The 20,746-nt window shown below is 40.1% G+C and overlaps 1 protein-coding gene across 9 annotated transcripts in view; it reads left to right on the forward strand.

The window, feature by feature from the left end:
- The window catches only part of LOC126980957 (potassium voltage-gated channel subfamily KQT member 1-like), a 100,429-nt gene that overhangs the window by 76,344 nt on the left and 3,339 nt on the right, over window positions 1-20,746 (forward strand). For 4 of the 9 annotated variants that reach the window (XM_050831427.1, XM_050831426.1, XM_050831425.1 and 1 more), the window contains 6 exons: window positions 2,406-2,435; window positions 5,217-5,349; window positions 10,231-10,389; window positions 11,317-11,449; window positions 15,767-15,923; window positions 19,472-19,594. In XM_050831427.1, coding sequence (XP_050687384.1) covers window positions 2,406-2,435; window positions 5,217-5,349; window positions 10,231-10,389; window positions 11,317-11,449; window positions 15,767-15,923; window positions 19,472-19,594 — 735 coding nt within the window. The remainder of the gene's footprint in view (window positions 1-2,405; window positions 2,436-5,216; window positions 5,350-10,230; window positions 10,390-11,316; window positions 11,450-15,766; window positions 15,924-19,471; window positions 19,595-20,746) is intronic. The other 5 variants (XM_050831431.1, XM_050831434.1, XM_050831430.1 and 2 more) reach the window with 3 other exon arrangements.

Consider the following 20,746-nt stretch of genomic DNA (forward strand, 5'->3'; position numbering starts at 1 on the left):
ATATATATATATATATATATATATATAGTCTTAAGAGAATCCAAATTACTCCCTCTTTAATATTATTATATAACCTAAGAAAGGTTTTGCTACATAGACGCAAGCAAATGAAATTTACATAATTTAGTATATATCTGTTTTGTTATTAAAGTGCATAACCAGTGAACCCTACAGTATGGACCGGAAACTTGCCCAAGCCTTTTCAATAAGACTCGAATTTTGGAAAATCGACCGCTTAGGTGCGAATCGCCTTAACTCCCTTATTTCTGGGGCTACAGAAATGTTTTTGGTATCAATCGACGGCAAAATGAAAGGGCTATATTTGTTTAATGAGCAAACAGGCTCAAAAACCGACTCGAAAGGGTAAACAATCGAATAAATTCGCAAAAAACGACTGAAAAAACCTAGTTTTGAGTTCCCAACCTTGAAACCCACTCATTTGTTGAAAATTTCAAAACCCTTATTTAACAAATACTTTAGCCCTACCAATGTGCTTTCCAATATGATGCATAACATTTCCCTACTCCCAGTAGTTTCGTCGCTAGAGCTCGAAGGAGAGGGGAGGGGAGAGAGAGGGAGGGAGGGAGGGAGGGAGGGGAGGGGAGGGGAGAGAGAGAGAGAGAGAGAGAGAGAGAGAGAGAGAGAGAGAGTGGGGTGCTTCCACGCTGACACGTCACGGCCACAAGAAAATGCGCAATATTTTGGGCTGTCATAACTTTTTTTATTATTATTAGGAGAGAAGTTTTATTACACCACCATATATACTAGATGAATATACAATTATTGGAAAGAAGAAAGACACCATTTTCACCTCTTTTAAATGTGTAAATTTTCCCTGTGCATAGCATCCAGAGAATTATCTTGCCACCCGTACTCTAAGGGTTAAAGTGTTTGCCGGTACCGCGAAAAGTACCGCAGGAAATTTGAACTCGGTACCGGTACTGCGGTACTTTCAGCAATCCTCTGCGGTACTGCGGTACCGGTTTGGTAGTGTGGTAGTACCGCAGTACCGCAAAAAGTACCGCAAGTGCCCAGCACTGGTGTCTAGTGTGACATTGCTATTGCCTCTAGAAAGCTGAAATTTGGCATATAACCCCTCATGGCAATGATCTTTGATCAGCTCGATGGATTTTTTGATACCTCGATTCCAGGTTTGTCGTCGAGCCGTCACAAAATAGCCTGTTTTTCGACCCTTTTGCCGCGATTTCGACACGTCCTAGTTTTTTCCTTATAACTTTTTATTTATTTATTTAGTGCTTTACATTTTTTTATTATTAATCTGTATTAATAGAGCTTCCATTTGCCACCAAGCACGCCTTCCTAGCTTCAGTAATTTTTGCTCGAGCTTGACCAGAATTCGCGAAGAAAATTCCCCGAATCTGACTCGTTTCACGCCCCGTGATGGAAAACCTTCCTGACGCCACAAATATTAATATATCTGTATAAAAATTCATATATGAACGCTTCAATATGTTGACTATCTTGTATTAAAAGTATTTAAAGATATCTATATAAACAGTTTCTGAATAATAATATGAATAATATGAAATAAGGTTTTTGAAATTCTCAAAAAATGAGTGGGTTTCAAGGTTGGGAACTCAAAAATAAGTTTTTTCAGAGCCGTTTTTTGCGAATTTATTAGATTTTTTACCCTTTTGAATCTGTTTTTGAGCCTGTTCGCTTATCAAAACATATAGCCCTTTCATTTTGCCGTCGATTGATAACAAAAACATTTATGTAGCCCGGAAATAAGGGAATTATGGCGATTCGCACCAAAGCGGTTGATTTTCCCAAAATTCGCGGCTTTATGACAAGGGCGCCGCAAAATCAAAAGAGTCTGCCGTCCATTACTTGAAATGTCACTGGCATAACATAATAAATATGAAAAATGCTGATTTTGGGGTATATTGACTGATTGTATTTCCTGGAGTAGAGTGTGGACATTTGTTAGCATTAAAGGTACATTGTGTTAGACAAGATATTTCAAGTTGTGTCCTTAATACACACACACACACACACACACAAATAGAAAAATTGATAGATAGATAGATAGGTAGGTAGATAAATAGATAGATATAGAGAGTTAAATACACTGTATGTCTTTTTTTAATGTTAAATATAACTCATTTGCATACTAACATTCATTTTCATTACATTCCATCTTTGCATCAGAATTTTTCGCATACTAACATTGTTTCACTTATTTCCACTTTGCATCTAACTAAAGTAGGCTATTTTCTGAACAAAAATAGTTAAAGGCTAAGCTTCTATAACTATCACATAATTTGTATAAATATATTTTACTCTGTTGTTTTGTCTATTTACTTCTAAGATTTTAAAGATATCTTTAATACTTTTGTTTTTTCTAATGTCCAGTACTGTAGAAACCTAATTCGATTTTGCAGGAGAGTTCTCTGAATACACCACTAAGCAAGGTGAAGTATGGTAGCACCCCTGAGTAAATAGAAAGAAAATAGTAAACCTCAGTTTATATAAATATACATATTTTTTTATTTTTTATCTTAATGTCAAACTGAACCACCCAGTGTCCCTCTTTATACCCTCATCCTACCAATACTATATAGCTTATGGGACTTTTGGGTTATATGAGACTGGGAAATTTGCTGAAGTGTTTGTAAAAAATACATATTATAACAAAAAAAAAAATCATTGTTTCAGTGTGTCTGTTCTGTATAGATGTGTGCCAGATATGATTGTCACAAGATAGTAACCTTGCATGCTGTTTGGTATTGTAGGCATTGTCATTTTTAATAAGGACTTGATTGATATCGTCATTAATGAAAGTTATCATCAAGAAACAAAAAAAAGATGCATGTTTTGTTCTTTAGGGAATGTGCATGTTTGTTTACCCATCTTACAAATCTAGCAACTTTGTTGATTCACAAGCACCATGCAACGACTTCGTTTAGATTTTCCTCCAAATGAAACAAAAACTTATAGTAACTTGAGAGAGAGAGAGAGAGAGAGAGAGAGAGAGAGAGAGAAAGGAGTAGGTAGGAAGACACCTGCCGAAACGGGCGTAAGCGACTCCCGGTGAGGTATATATGGGCAGCGAGGAGGGTGCTGAAGCCCTCCAAAGACCCTTCCCATGTCCTCACTATCTGTTTCCCTATTGTCTCATCAACACCAGAGAGTAGTTCAGTATGCTCTCTTAAGACAGATCCTCTCCCTTTCCACACCACACTACTCTGAACGATTCAGGGCATATTCCTTCTACTCATCCCCTCTCTGACTCCTTTATGCCTGTTATTAAGATTCTTAAGAATGATGTTTTCTATGCCCTCTATGGCCCCAATTCTCAGAAGGCTTATGGACCTGATGGAGTGCCTCCTATTGTCCTTAAAAACTGTGCTTCCGTGCTGACACCCTGCCTGGTCAAACTCTTTCGCCTCTGCCTGTCAACATTTACCTTTCCTTCCTGCTGGAAGTAAGCCTTCATACAGCTTGTGCCTAAGAAGGGTGATCGTTCCAATCCCTCAAACTACCATCCCATAGCTTTGCTTTCTTGTCTCTCTAAAACTTTTGAATCTATCCTTGACCGGAAGATTCAAAAGTACCTTTCCACTTCTGAACTTCTATCTGATCGCCAGTATGGGTTCCGCAAGGGGCGTTCTACTGGTGATCTCCTTGCCTTCCCAACTGATTTTTGGTCATCCTCTCTTAGCCGTTTCGGTAAAACCTTTGTTATTGCGCTGGACATATCAAAGGGTCTGGCATAAATCCTTGCTTTCCAAACTACCCTCCTACGGTTTCTATCCTTCTCTCTGTACCTTTATCTCCAGTTTCCTCTCTGACCTTTCTATTTCTGCTGTGGTAGACGGTCACTGTTTTTCCCCTAAACCTATTAATAGTGGTGTTCCACAGGGTTCTATCCTATCTCCCACTCTCTTTCTGTTGTTCATTGATGATCTTCTTTCCAAAACAAACTGTCCTATCCATTCTTACGCCGATGACTCTACTCTACATTACTCAACTTCATTTAATAGAAGACCCACGCAACAGGAACTAAATGATTCCAGGCTGGAGGCGGCAGAACACTTAGCCTCAGACCTTACTATTATTTCCGACTGGGGCAAGAAGAACTTGGTGTCCTTCAACGCCTCAAAAACACAGTTTCTCCACCTTTCCACTCGACACAATCTTCCAAACAACTATCCCCAATTCTTTGACAACACTCTGCTATCACCTTCTTCAACACTAAACATCCTCGGTCTATCCTTAACTCAAAATCTCAACTGGAAACTTCATATCTCTTCTCTTACTAAATCAGATTCCTTGAGGCTGGGCGTTCTGTACCGTCTCCGTCAGTTCTTCTCTCCCGCACAGTTGCTATCCATTTACAGGGGCTTTGTCCTCCCTCGTATGGAGTATGCATCTCACGTGTGGGGGGGCTCCACTCACACAACTCACTGGGACAGAGTGGAGTCTAAGGCGCTTCGTCTCATCAGCTCTCCTCCTCTTACTAATAGTCTTCTACCTCTTAAATTTCGCTGCTAAGTTGTCTCTCTTTCTATCTTCTATCAATATTTTTATGCTGACTGCTCTTCTGAACTGCATGCCTCCCCCCCTCCCGCTGCCTCGCCACACACGACTTTCTACTCAAACTCATCCCTTTACTGTCCGAATCCCTTACGCAAGAGTTAACCAGAATCTTCACTCTTTCATCCCTCACGCTGGGAAACTCTGGAACAATCTTCCTTCATCTGTATTTCCTCCTGCCTATGACTTGAACTCTTTCAAGAGGAGGGTATCAGGACACCTCTCCTCCCAAAATTGACCTCTCTTTCGGCCATTCCTTCAACTCTTTTTAGGAGCAGTGAGTAGCGTTTTTTTCTCTTTTTTACATGTTACCTTTTTTATGCCCTTGAACTGACTCCTCTGCTGTAAAAAAAAAAATATATATATATATATATATATATATATATATATATATATATATATATATATATATATATATATATATATATATATATATATATATATATATATATATATATATATATATATATATATATATATATATATATATATATATATATATATATATATATATATATATATATATATATATATATATATATATATATATATATATATATATATATATATATGTGAGATTTTGAAGCTTCGGAATCTTATTTTTTTGTCATAATATATATATTATGATCATTTTTTACATAGGTGTTTATTTTTAGATGGCTAAAAGGGCAAGTGTCCTCAGAAGAAGGAAATCCAAAAGCAAGATGGATGTGTCATCAGGAGTAGAGAGTTCCAGTCGCAGGGACAGTGAGGGGGACATGGTGTTTTACGTGGAGGAGCCGAGGGCAGGTTCGTACCACAGGAGTAAGAGAGTTTTGCTGTTTTTGTTTAGTGTGTGTGTGTTTATGTGTGTTAATGATTATCCTAGACGAGAAATGTTTATTGGAAAAAGAAGAGTTTGATACCCAGCAATACTACAAAATCTTTGCGGTAGTGTGATGGCGAGCTCTCCATATATGTGTTGATACATAAATCACTGTATCGTGCATACTTCATATTGTTATGCCTCGTGTGTAATACTTTAGAACTTTCTTTGATTATTATGTGTATAATATGCATGTCGTATTCAAATATGTAACTCAATGTTTTTATCCCATTTGGTTATCATGCCATCTTTATTATTTCAAATGATATATTAGTGTCTTCCTTTGCCCTCCCTCTCCTCTAATTTGAGAGAGTCCGACAGGACTATTGCCATGATCATTTCGTCTTACGGAGGTAGACTTTGGGTTACCTAGCTGGTTAAAGGATCGTCATTACTCTTGTCTGGCCCCGACCTTCACCATCCCTGCTTCACTGCCCCACTCCTATGGGAGCTCGTTACTTTCAAGCTGCCCATCCAACTACTATCCTTCAAGAAAGTCCTCCAACAAATCCTACAACCTCAGCCTGCGGCGTTGGGCAGAGTGCGCCATATTTGCTCCACCGTACGTCACTGGGTATAATACCGACGACTCTGTCCACCACAAACGGGGGCTGTCGGTGTTTTCTTAATCATCGTTGCAGCCACGGCTTTCTACCGGCTCCTTGATGGGTGCTCAACCACGCAAGCAGAACTCGTGGCCATCCTCCATGCGCTGGTATACGTGATGGATGACAAACAGGCAATGATCGTGGTTCACCTACACTCGATGGCTGTTTTATACACCATTTCCCCTCCGACAACATTTGCCTCTTCATACGTATACACACAGCACTCCAGGCCTTGCACTCCTCTGGCAGTTCTATCACCCATAGCTAGCTGTTAAGCCACGTGGAAGTGCCGGGAAACGATGCAGCTGAGTATGTTATTGCAGCTAAAGCCTTGGGCAGAATCACCACTGAGCTGGAGGAGGCGGTGACCAGCAACTCTCCTTCAGCCAGTTGTTAACCAAGGCAACAAACTTCACAAGACGTCAGCTCCCTCATGTCGGTGAGCGTCAAGCTATACTGACCGCGTGTGCCACGGTGTTGTAACCGGCGGAGGGATTGTGAGATGGATAGAGAGAACCAGAACTATCCACTGCTACACTTCCTCCTAGAGTATGAGTACACGATGAGCCTTGCACTCAAGCAAGGCGGTGGGGAGGTGGTGGCTTTGTGGTTAGTGTGCCGACAGCACGTCCAGGAGGATGAGGGTTCGCGTCCCGCCCGCCGCCAAAGGCTGGGGCCTTTCAACCACCGCCGAGTGGCCTAAGATGCTGTCCTGAAGACTACCTATCAACCTGGACAATAAATTCTCTCTCTTAAAATAGAGGATCGAAGATGAGCTCCGGAGGGACAGCATGAGCCCAGCAAGATGGCGCCACTTTAAACACTTGTCAGCGCCATATGGCCAGGGGCCGACCATCAGGCCCCACCAAGAAAGCCTATCAGTGTCATAGGCCGAAATGTAAATAATAAAAAGCCAGAGGACCTACTGGTTCGCTGCCATTCCTCTAATTTCCCCACGCCACGCCACCCTTGAACGTCTGGTGTGCATCCTCCCCCTCTCCCTCTAGGTGTTTTGTTCATTGTACACATTTAATAGGTAATCACCAGACAGGGGCATAAGATGTGGTCTAGTGAAGTGACTAGATTCATACCACGCACGTGGCTGGCTAACAAAGGATCTAGGTGGAACATATTGCATGATTAATAAAGATTTCACACACAACTACGAAGCAGAGACTCCCACAGTATCAGGTGTGACAATGGGTTTGGTTCCTAATAGTTAGATGGTGGGGTGTTCATGTTTCTTCGAAACGCTTGAAAAAATAACCCCTTATATTTCTAGATTCAACATATGAATTCTGTTTTCAAAAGAACAGGAAATATTACAATCTTTATGATTCTGACTATGATTGTGATTTGCAATATATATTTAGGAATATCCAAAACAAATTTCCCTAGCAATGACACTATAACTGTCATTTATACCGAATGTCACTATAGCCGAACGTTTCGCTCATATTCTTACTTCAGATACGAGTCTGGACAGTTCAAGATATATTCAAAAAGGTCTTCTTGACAAAAAGCTAGAAGCTCGCGCAGGATTGACACTGGAAAATTATAACTGATTACCACTTAGCTATACTTAGGTTAGTAGAATACAAGTACCGGTATCAACAAACAGGTTAAGAAAATATTTCCTCTCAGAGATAGCATTACTTCCAACCTGGCTTCTATCCCTTATGATTACTCGGAGAATCGGGACTGTACTCGTAAGTTAGCTCCGAAATCACGTAGTAGGTAAAGTACCCCATGGAGCGGATAGCAGCTTAGGAGTAAGGTCTTGACTACATAAACAAGTACTAAGGCAGAAATGGCAGCATCCACGGAAGAATTTCCGTACGTGTGATGTAGGTAAAGGAATAGTTGGCGGTATATACTATAGCTGTGCGCGGCTGCAGTGCTTGTCTCTGTCGCATTGGCAGTTTAATGTTGTGGTGGGAAGAACTTATTACCCCGGGATGCGGGCCAGTGTGAAGTCCGGGATTGCCACAGTTTACCTTCCCCATGTTTCCCTAGGTGCCCTTGACCAGCACAAAAGGGAGAATGAAAAGCTGAGTGAGTTCTCGCTGACTTCCCGGGCCGGGATTCAAACCCGGGCCCGCGGATTTGTAGCTATAGTCCGGCAAATCTCAAGTGGCGGCTCTGACGTAGACAGCCCGCTAGACACTGGTGCTGTCTCCAGCTGACCTTGCGCACCGTGCCTCTCACACCCTTCTCTCTCTCTCTCTCTCTCTCTCTCTCTCTCTCTCTCTCTCTCTCTCTCTCTCTCTCTCTCTCTCTCTCTCTCTCTCTCTCTCTCTCTCTCTCTCTCTCTCTCTCTCTCTCCCCCCGTGTCTCTCTTTCTCTCTCACTCTAGTATAAAAACAAATATGTTTTTTTTTATGATTGATTCTCTATCTGTGAGTGAATACAAAGAAATTTGTACGACACTTGGCAGCGTGCCACCGCAGCGTTGTCAGCTCAAGCCAACCCAACACACAGCAGTTCCCAGTTGCTCTGCCTGCTTTAATTATCACATTTCTGCCATTTTTTGTTGTGTGTCTGCCATCTGCCATACAATGTTAGCCATATGGCATAATTATGATAAATATGGAGACTGTACCTGTATATGGAATGCAAGGACCGTCAAGCAAATTTTGATGTTTCATCCAGGTGAATGGTGAGGTTCCGCTGGGGATGGCCAGGGAGTGGGGAAGGAGTGGTCGCTAAGAACATTAAAATATTACACTTTGACCTTATTTCCACACCACCCAAGGGGTAAAGAGCCTTGGTGCATTTTTTATCTCTTCTCTTACTAAATCAGCTTCCTCGAGGCTGGGGGTTCTGTACCGTCTCCGCCAGTTCTTCTCCTCCGCACAGCTGCTATCCATTTACAGGGGCCTTGTCCGCCCTCATATGAAGTATGCATCTCACGTGTGGGGGGGCTCCACTCACACAGCTCTCTTGGACAGAGTGGAGTCTAAGGCTCTTCGTCTCATCAGCTCTCCTCCTTTTACTGATAGTCTTCTACCTCTTAAATTTCGCCGTCATGTTGCCTCTCTTTCTATCTTCTATCGATATTTTCATGCTGACTGCTCTTCTGAACTTGCTGACTGCATGTCTTCCCCCCTCTCGCGGCCTCGCCACACACGACTTTCTACTCAAGCTCATCCGTTTTCTGTTCAAATCCCTTACGCAAGAGTTAACCACCATCTTCACTCTTTCATCCCTCACGCTGATAAACTCTGAAACAATCTTCCTTCATCTGTATTTCCTCCTGCCTACGACTTCAACTCTTTCAAGAGGAGGGTATTAGGAGGAATCTCCCCGCCCGTTAGGAAGGTGGGGGGTCGAAGGGGGCGAAGCAGTAGCCAGCAAAGTATTTACTAAATACTTTGCTGGCTACTGCTTGTGCTCCAGTATAAAATTATGCGTGTAAAACACAAAAGTGTCGGTAATATATTTTTTTTTCCATATCACCTGTACTGGTGTACCTCATCAATATATGTTGTACATATTATTATTAATGTCATAAGCTTTATCTTTAATAAGCATATGTGAGAATTCCATGGTTGTCATTTACATTTTTTTTTATTCATGATAGCTTAAAAAACCTACTCAAATTGAGCAGAATAAGTTACATATGTCAAATAAGGATTGAAAAAAATCTGACCTTGTCTAATGAAATTAACAATTGTAAAATTTACCTAAGTATATATAATATGCAAGAGCAATTTACTTTTCAAACTTTTACATAATATTATGGCGACAAAGTTTTTTTTTTCCCAAAATGAAACTCAATCACATGGTTTACACAGACGACTTTTGACCAGTGTCGGCATTGCAAACTTAAGACACAACTGCAATATGTTTATGTAGGTACATGTATAGTGTTTGTTTAGTTGTGATTCATGCAAAACAAAGTAGCTGGTGCCATTCATACCCCAAGCCTTCTACTAACCCACCAAAGTCTTGAGAGCTTTATATGTTGCTGCAGCTCGAATATGTTATCAGGTGTCCTGTCCCTTTAGCAAGGCTTCCACCAGCACTCAATGCCTTGCTTCTGCACCACATGCTTCTATAATTGGCTGTGGTTGGTTGTGATATTTCATTACAGCTTTTTTGAGCAAGGTTGTGGACAAATATGTGCTGTGTGGCGTCTGTAGCTTCAACGTGTATTGGTGTGATGTGGTGGTGTTGTCTGTTGCATGGATGTAGAGGAGGTGGCGCGGCGGTGGTCATCCATGGCTCGCCTGAGGGGAATGCTGGGATGTGTATCACCCATCACAGAAATCCCAGGAGTACCCCCTACCACCCATCAAGGCAACATTGGACGGGTCAGGGGATTGTCTAGATCTCGGAGCTATGAGTGCACAGGTAAGTTGTGTTATAACCACAAGCTAATAGTTTGGCCTAAAGAGACAAAGCATGAATCATTCATAGCCGCAAACCATATGATTATGCATTAGCAGCACATGCAACTACAAACAGGTAATTTATGTCCATTTATAAATGCATATTAAGATATATTGTGCATCCTTTGTTGAATGTTGACTGTGTGTGTGTGTGTGTGTGTGTGTGTGTGTGTGTGTAGCTATATTTCTTTTATATATGGGGAGCAAGCAGGTCAGGATTAATATAATATATATATATATATATATATATATATATATATATATATATATATATATATATATATATATATATATATATATATATATATATATATATATATATATATATATATATATATATATATATATATATATATATATATATATATATATATATATATATATATATATATATATATATATATATATAGAGTAGGCAGGTGCATGAAGAATCGATTCTTATGGCACCAAGTTACAAAAATCACAATAAATGATCTACTTTGTGATAATGCAAATAAGAACTGATATGACCTTATAGTCCATTAGAATAGTAAGGCGAAATTAATTTTAAAAAGCAGCGTATCCAGGCAGTCTTTTTTGTTCTCCCATGAAATGACACTCCAACTCGACGTATATACGTCTGTACATATTGAGTAATATGCTGAGAAGATTATTATTTTTTCTTTTTAAATGCATGTAACTGGTCTTTTAATGTCTTGATTTTTTTATGTTCTTCTGTTCAAAATTTTAATTTCAGTAAAGGTGGTGCGGGATGTTTTATGACACAATTAAGGCAGTTGTAGTGTTGATAAAAAGATGACAATTTAAACAACAGCAATGAATGAAACTTTTTCTGGGGGGGAATTCACCTCTTTGATTGCTTTATTTTCTAATACATTTCTTTCAACAGCCGGAACACCGAATCGAATAAGGAGAGAGGGTGGTCCACGAGTATCAACGCTTCCCAGCCAAGCTTCCTCTGTTACTGAGGTGGCTTCTGATGAAATTGATATTGATTTAGACGAACCTCAGGGCTTTACATCGTAAGTTTAGTTCTAGTGGAGAATAGGAGTTACCTTATCTAATATAAGTATATAGTATAGTGTTATACTGCTCATTTATCAGTCAAATATCTAAGCTCCAAGGTTCCCTCCCTTTAACCAACAAATTTGCACTGACGGAAAATTTACTATTGGGATGGTTCCACACAACTTACTTCAAGTTTTGCATCCTTACCCATTTATTTTGTTACATCTCTCATTCAGCCTTTGAACTAAATATAAAAACAGCACTTCTTAATCTCTCCTACATCAATCGTTCTCACTAATTTTACTGCCATCTCTCACACAGACAATATCCTCCCAGTAACAAGCTTTTATTCATTCTTAAAAGCATCTACCAAACCATAAACTTTAAAACATACCACAAAGCGCCCTTGTCAACCCCAGCAATTATATTTTTTGAGTCCATGAATGCAGCATATAACCTGCAATACTTTAAATCATTTTCTGCTGTCAGTTTATTTGAACGAATAAGATTTACACATCATTTTTATCATTCATAATTCACTCACCAACTCCAACCAACCACTCTGTCTGAGATCTCTCATATACCTTTGCAGGCACACTTGAATTAAAACCATATAACTGTTTTATTATTTTTTTAAAGAGGAAGCAGCAAAGGGCAAACATAAAAAAAAGAAACAGGAAAAGGCACACAACAGTATTTTTCTTCAAATGGAAAAGCGGTAGCGAATTCCAAGAGATTGACAAAAAAATTAATAACTGGTCGAGAAATGGCTTGATACCCCTCTCTTGGAAGAGTTCACCATGAGAATATGAAAATACAGACGAAGGAATACTGTTCCATAGTTTACCAGTAAAATGGATAAAATAATGATTCTTGATATTTCTTGTAGAAGAGATTCGGAGAGCATGTAGATGAGCTGCAATAGAAAGTCTTGTGCAGTGAAGTCGCAGGAGGGGAAGAGGGAGACATTCAGTTAGCCAGTTCAGGAGAAAGATTAGCATAAAAATAGCTGTAGAAGATTGCAAGAGAAGCAACATTGCCTGGGAATTTAAGAGATAATAGAGAATTAGTGAGATGCCTGGAGCTGAAGAAGCGGGAAAATTTTGACGATATCCAAAAGGGCTCTGAGTGTAGAGCTTCCCAGTACACTAGATTATATACTCCATACGAGGGCGGCCAAAGTTGTTGTTTATGGTTAACAACTGGGAGAGAAAAAAAAAATGCTGGAGACGATGCAGAACACATAGCCTCGAGGAAGCAAATTTTACAAGATATAAAGTTTTGAGTTAAGGATAAGCCGAAATACCAGGTTCCTTCTGCCCGGCTTGTTTCGGTCGAGGTGTTGAGGTGTTGAAGTGTCGTGGTCGACACAGCAGCTGGAATTGAGGTATCGAAGTCTCGAAGGGTCGGGGTCTTAGTGCTGATGGTTGGGGCTCGTTATTAGGATGGAGATGGTGGTTGTGAAGTGGGACGAGCACCCCGGAACGACCCTCGAGCGCTGGTAAACTCTGGAACAACCTTCCTTCATCTGTATTTCCTCCTGCCTACGACTTGAACTCTTTCAAGAGGAGGGTATCAGGACACCTCTCCTCCAGACATAAACATTTTTTTACATCCTCACAGTTCAACTCATTGTAAAACCATTTTCGTTTTTGTTTTGTCAAGTTTTTACACTACATCTTGATTCTACAGTTACTGCTGAATCTGATGGTGTAAACCGAAACTGGCTATCTCGTATATGAGGTTAGCTATGGCATATAGTATAGAAACATGTCTCACTCCAGCATGCAAGATGTAGCCTGACATCAGTGTCTGCTAGAGGACAGGGCAGCCAATCAGCAGCGACTTTGGCCTTGACGCCAGTGATGCCGTACGAAAGTTTGGGCTGGCTAGTGTGGCACGTATTGATAAAGAAACCTAACGCCAGCACTCCTCGGGCGAGTAGCCGGGTGGCCCTTCTACAGAGGCGAGGTGGACCCGGTGGGGTCATCCTCGCTTTGGACCACCCTTCCGCGGTCAAGTCGACCAGTCGGCTGCTCGCACGAGTACCGCTACAGGTGTCTGCTGGGCGCCTGCCCAGAGAGCCCGTGCCTCCGTCGCTGCTCGCCGGCTGTTACCCGAAGCTAGCTCCCCTGCAGGGCTCTTTTCAAGCCCATTCAGCCATCGTGCTGAAGAAAATAAAACAACAACAACGAAGTCCCTCCAATGAAGTTTCTTTTTACTGCCAATTAAAGAAACTTTCATGTATATAACTATTTTTTGGGGGAACAATAGTGTATACTAATGTTTTGCGTAAGAATTAACCACGATTATCATCAACTGCCTCTTCAAACGTCTGATATTTACTGAATGAGACTGTGATGGCAATGACCTACATTACACTACTATGATTAATCAACGTTTGCTGCACGCACAGCAGAGCTACGATCATATTACTGTTATTTCTAAGAAGGGCAAATTATAGAACTGAGTACACTATTAACTCAATTTCACGGTGGTTGGCGCTTGGCCCCTTGTCGCAGACAGGCACTTATAGTCTCTTGGAGGGCCTCAACAATATAGGTGCAGTCCTCCTCGCTTCCCGTATCCATGGTTGTCATGCTTTGCTTACATCTGGGCTTCACGGAAGAGCGCAGGCGACTGGATTGGGTAGGCTTGTGTGACCACTTGCGTTGTAAACCAGGCCTACAGCTGGCTTCCAGCCCAGGCAAAATCGCCCAGCCCAGGGGTAACAGTGACTAGTGTAACCGTAGCTTTACCAATTCTTCCACTTTACTATGCTAGCAATCAACTTTCTTGCATCCTTTTATATCTATCTAACTGTTTACCAAACTTAGCCAGTTTCTTTTTAGGTTGTTCTCACCTGCATTTCCCACAAATATCACTGGTATATTTTTTCACCATCTTTACCTATTCATCACTTCATATGATTTTTCTACGATGTCAAAATTTTGATAATTAGACTATCATGTCCTTAATTTATAAATACATGAATAATTATTCATCACATGCCTACTGGTTAGTGGTTAGCGTAAGGTACGAATCCGCGGGATTGGGCTCAAATAATATGTCATGTTGGCATGCAGTCCACCCACTTATTAACCCTCCTTTTCGGTCTTATTGAAAGGAAATGCATGAACAGGGAAAAATATATATTTTTATAATATGGCTGCCATTCAAAGAGAAACTTAATTGAGGGTTGCACTAGGCCGTTAGTGGCGCTGGCAAGTATTTTATATCCCTCAAACTACCGCCCTATAGTTTTTTTTATTTTTTTTATTTTTTTATTTATTTATTTATTTATTTATTTTTTTTTTTTTACCTATTCGCCTATGGCGCCGGTGGGCTTTCTTGATGTGGCCTGATGGTCGGCCCCAGCCCGTCGTGGCGCAGGCAAGTGTTTATGGAGGCGCCATCTTGCAAATTGCAATGGCTCATGCTGCCCCCCCGAGCTCATTTTTGATCCTACAATCTAGAGTCCGGGTTGATAGGTGGTCTTCTGGACAGCATGTGGGTAGTCTTAGTCCACTCAGCGATGACTGAAAAATCCCAGCTTGATGCACAGGGCGGGGCGCTAACCTACATCGTCCTGGACGTGGCACCGTCACGCTATCCACTCAGTCACCGCTTCCCCCTGTCTATCTAAAACTTTTGAATCAATCCTTAATCGGAAGATTCGTAAGTATCTATCCACTTCTGATCTATCTGATCGCCAGTATGGGTTCCGCAAAGGGCGTTCTACTGGCGATATTCTTGCTGTCTTAACTGACTATTGGTCATCCACTCTTAGCCGTTTCGGTGAAACTTTCTCAGTTGCGCTAGACATATCGAAAGCTTTCGATAGAGTCTGGCATAACTCCCTGCTTTCTAAACTACCCTCCTACGGATTATATCCCTTTTTCTGTACCTTTATCTCCAATTTCATTTCCTGCCGTTCCATCTCTGCTGTGGTAGACAGTCACTGTTTTTCCCCTTAATGTATCAACAGTGGTGTCCCACAGGGCTCTGTCCTATCACCCATTCTTTTCCTGTTACTCATCAATGATCTTTCCTTAACAAACTGTCCTATCCACTCATACGCTAATAACTCTACTCTGCATTATTCAACTTCTTTCAACAGAACACCCTCCCAACAAGACGTACAAGACTCCAGATGGAACTTTGTAAATATTATAGTCAAGCTCATAATGAATAATGAAGACATTTACATATTCTTTGCAATTGTGTTTGGACTCACATAGTAAGTTCTCATTTGAAATTTTGTAAATGAAAATTTATACCTGAATGATCTATCTATGAAGGGTCTCACACTGCAGGGCTCTCCTCCACAGATTGACTGAGGCTCATCGCAATGCAATCAGGGCCATCAGAAAGATAAAATATTTTGTTGCCCGAAGGAAATTTCAGCAAGCCCGAAAACCTTATGATGTCAGAGATGTAATAGAGCAATACAGCCAAGGACACCTTAACATGATGGTTAGAATAAAGGTAAGACTTCGATTTTTTTTTTACATTCGGCCTGTTAGGCTGGTAGACTATCTTGATGGGGCCTGCTGATCGGCCCCAGCCCGTTCGTGTTTCAGGCAAGTGTTTATAGTGGCGCCATCTTGTTTGGACCATGCTGCCTCCCCCGGAACTTTGCTACACTGTAGAAAGTTTCGCTAGAGTCCGGGTTAACAGGTGGTCATTAGGGCAGCATGTGGGTAGTTTAAAGCCACTTAGTGATGATTGAAAACTGTCAGCTTGTATCGGCGGGCAGGACTTGAGCCCGTATCTTCCAGGACACCGCGCCCGCACGCTGACCACTCAGCCACCGCGTGAAGTTAGGGAAGTAAATGAAAAGGTCAGGGCTAAGTAATAATTTAGTACTTGAAAATTATATACATATTGATCCGTTAATACATACTTACCAAATTATGTAGAATATTAAACTTTCACTTTTATCCCTGGTATGCAAGATATTCGGTATCAATATGTACATACCTTTGTGGAAATCGATGTTTCATACAAATTTCTTATTTAACTTTACATTATATTAAGGTCAAACTTGTGGACACAGCATTTACGTGGATACTGCTTTTCTGAGGGTTTAGATTATTTATAATTCTAAAATAATATTATTAGTCGCGGTAGATACCCAACTAAACCATAAATATAAATAATAAGCATCAAATATCGAGTATACAACAAAATAATGGGTTACGCCACTTCAGTATTACACTGGATGACCTTCTTGAGAACGACATAGGCACCCTCAGAGTCCCCATCTGAGGAAGGGACCAGAAATGTCCCAGGTCGGAATCTATTTTTGACGTCAACCTAAAGAGGTGTCTTCCAAATTGTTCATCAACTGCAACATTCGCGTTCTTCCATCTAATTTCCCTTCTGTAAAACACAATATCTGCTCCTCTCCATGACTGAAACACAACAGGATTCTGAAGCTATAGACAGTAATCTCTACTCTGTTCCCTCTTACATTCTAAATCCCAAATTTCAATCCATCCGCCTATGTATGCAATGATCTCACTTGTTATCTTGCCAACAACTTCGAATTTTCATAATTTTGCACCATTTACCTAACACTTAATTGCCATTCCATTACAAAATGTGTGTGTGTGTGTGTGTGTGTGTGACGTTTCTCTCTCACCTAAATCTACCAACTATGCAAAATTATTTAACTATTCGAATTCCAAAGTGGAGCACATCTTGACACTCTCCCTTCTCTGAAATATCCATCGAAGCCCCCACCACCTTTGATTTTCATCCTCTTTCAATGACCAGCCTGGTGAGCAAACCTAAAACTTTACTCTCCTCATTGATCTAAAATAGTTGGTTCACCACCCCAAAGGTATTCCTGACCGCCTCGGAGCCACGCCCAATATTAAAGACCTCTTCTTAACGTCTAATATTTCAGCTTATTCTGTCAACTGTTCTCTCCGTTGCAATTCTGTGTTCACAACCTTATTTTCTCATTCTGCCCTGTAGCTCCTGTACAGCCTCTGGACACACCTAGGAGGCAGTGCTTATGGCAGTACTTTTTCGAATTTCTTTGGGATGATTACAGTTTCCAAGTCAAAGAAACTTTCTGTGTGTGCCCAGAGTATTATGGAGTTGATTGTCTTTGGAAAGAAAGAGCACATTTCAAGTGCTGTCTCTACTACTCATCCTAAAATGATCTGGTTCAATGACGCTTGTTCCCGTGTTATTAAAGATAGAGAGGCAGCTCACAAAAGTTACCTGAGCCTTCTAACTCCAACTAATTATGATCATTGCATTGCTGCCCGGAATAGCACCAAATCCATTCCTCAACTCACCAAAATATCTTTCATTCATAGAAATGCCACAACGTTACTGTATCTAATTCTTCCAGAGCTTTCTGGAATATAGCTAAAAAAACATCACTAGCAATTTTACTTTTTCATCTTTTCCACCTTTTATTAGTTCTGATGTCAGCACAGCTGTCACATATGTCTTTAAAGCTAAAGTCTGCCCTCATACTTTCTCTGAAAATTACATTCTGGACGATTCTGGGCATATTCATACTACCCCTCCTTTCTAGCTACACTACCTCTGTTATCAAATTTCAAAAGAATGAATTTATTCTAGGCCCTCTGGACTGAATCCTTAGAAGTCTTATGGTCCCGACGGAATGCCTCCTATCATTCTTCAATCTGTCCTTCTGTGCTAACACCATGCCTGGTCGAAGTCTTGCGTCTATGCCTTTCAACATCTGTCTTTCCTTCCTGGTGGAAGTACGCCTGTATGCAACCTGTTTCTAAGAAGGTTGACTGCTCTGATCCGCCAGGCTATAATCATTTAGCTTTCCATTCCTTTTTTTCCTAAATCTTTTGAAACTGCCCTTAATAGGAATGTTTTTAAGCATCAATCAATTTCTTCGTTCTCTCAGATAACCAATATGGGTTCTGCAAGGGGGGTACTACTGGTGATCTTCTTGCTTCCTTAACTGACCCCTGGTCATTCTCTCGTAGCGTTACGGTGAAACTTTGGCCGTTGTCTTAGACGTCTTAAAAGTTTTTGACAGAGTGATGTAATACTTATTATTTGCTTTCTAAATTATCTTCCTTCGGATTATCGGATTATATCCCGCTCTCTACTTTTGTCTCCAGTTTCCATTCAGACTGATCTATCTCTGACGTGGTAGAATGTTACTATCTTCCCTTAAACTTATCAGCATTGGTGTTCCACAGAGTTCTGTTCTAGCTCCCACTCTCCTTCTAATGTCAATAATAATCTTCTTTTCATAACACACAGTTATGTTCACTCCCACGCTCATGACTACGTTGCATTATTCAACTTATTTTTACAAACTACTCTCCAAACAGGAATTAAAGGCTTCAAGGTTGGGCGCTGAAGAGTGACTGAGCTTAGGTCTTGCTATCATTTTGATTGTGGAAGATTATTATTATTTATTTTTTTTTAGCTAAGGAAGCAGCTCAAGGGCAACAGTATGAAAGTGCAGAAAAAAAAGGGAAAAATTTTCGACAACGCCAGTGGATGTAAAGCACCATTGCTCCAATATGTGCCTATACCCTACGCAATAAGGTTCACTATATTTAAATGATACTTGTCGTCATCGTTCATTCTTTGTTATGTGTTTTCACCTGTGCTGACCCGTTTTTAATGGATACACAAGAATATAAGGATTTCGAATGCGGTCAGTCAGCCTATATGGGACTGCTCCAATTAACCAATTGTTATCTAGTTGCCGTGTCTGTTTCAAGGTCGGTCACATACGAAAATATAAAAATCAAATAGACGACATACTGTAAAATCAATAGATATTTTTTCGATGGGGCTTTGACCCCACGTGGTTATTTTATATATATATATATATATATATATATATATATATATATATATATATATATATATATATATGTATATATAGAGATATATATATATATATATATATATATATATATATATATATATATATATATATATATATATATATATATATATATATATATATATATATCAAATTGTCACGAACTGATTTAATTCTATTTTTTTAGGAGCTTCAAAGAAGACTGGACCAGACATTAGGTAAACCAGGAAGTTATCTCAGTGGTATTGACAAAGCTGGAAATGTGAAACCAATGACCATTGGGGCAAGACTCTATCGTGTGGAGCAACAGGTGAGCATGTTATTTTTTTTTATTTTAGCATAAACTGAGTATTGAGTAGGATTTTGATATTGGTGCACACAGTCATTAACATGAAGATAATAATAATAATAATAATAATAATAATAATAATAATAATAATAATGATAATAATAATAATAATAATAATAATAATAATATGACAGAGTGAAAAGGTATCAAATTGCATCTAATCCCGTACAATACTTCCTTATTCTTTTTCGATTTATTTTCAGATTCCATAATTTATATTAAGAATTAACTGTCAAACCCCTTTGCTTTCTGAACAACCCACAGACGGATTCCATCCCTTTCTCTCTGTACTCTAATTTCCAGTTTCCTTTCCGGCCGTTCTATCTCTGATGTGGTAGACGGCCACTGTTCTTCCCATGAAACCTATCAATTTTGGGATCCCGCAGGGCTCTGTCGTATCTCCAACTCTCTTTCTGTTATTCATCAGTGATCTTCTTTCCAAAGCAAACTGTCCTATCCACTCGTACGCGGATGGGTCTAATCTACATTATTCAACTTTTTTCAATAGAAGACTCTCTCAGCAGGAATTACAAGACTCCAGACTGGAGGCTGCAGAACGCTTAACCTCAGACCTTGCTATCGTTTGTGATTGGAGTAGAAGAAACCTGGTGTCCTTCAACGCCTCAAAAACTCAATTTCTCCAACTATCAACTCTTCACAAACATTCTTACACCTATACCCTATTCTTCGACAACACTCATCTGTCACCTTCTTCCACACTAATCATCTTCGGTCTATTCTTAACTCAAAATCTTAACTGGAAACTTCACATCTCTCCTACTAAATCAGCTTCCTCGAGGTTATGCGTTCTATATCGCCTCCGCCAATTCTTCACCCCCACACAGATGCTGTCCATATACAGGGGCAGGGGCGGATCCAAAAAATCAATTTTGGGGGGGCCCCGCTGGTAAAATTTCATAAGTTAGCGACAGCCTCAAACAGCGAAGACCAATGGATAGTGATGGCGGTTCTTTGCTTAAAATATGCAGCTCCCGAGCAATCAACGTATATGTGACAAATTATTTTTTCTTGTATCTATATATGAAGTGCAATCAATATTAAGCTGACAAGCAATAACAAGAAACAATTCAAATTGTACATCCGACTAGTAAA

This window comes from Eriocheir sinensis, chromosome 46 (assembly GCF_024679095.1).
Source record: "Eriocheir sinensis breed Jianghai 21 chromosome 46, ASM2467909v1, whole genome shotgun sequence".
In the NCBI taxonomy this organism is placed as follows: domain Eukaryota; kingdom Metazoa; phylum Arthropoda; class Malacostraca; order Decapoda; family Varunidae; genus Eriocheir; species Eriocheir sinensis.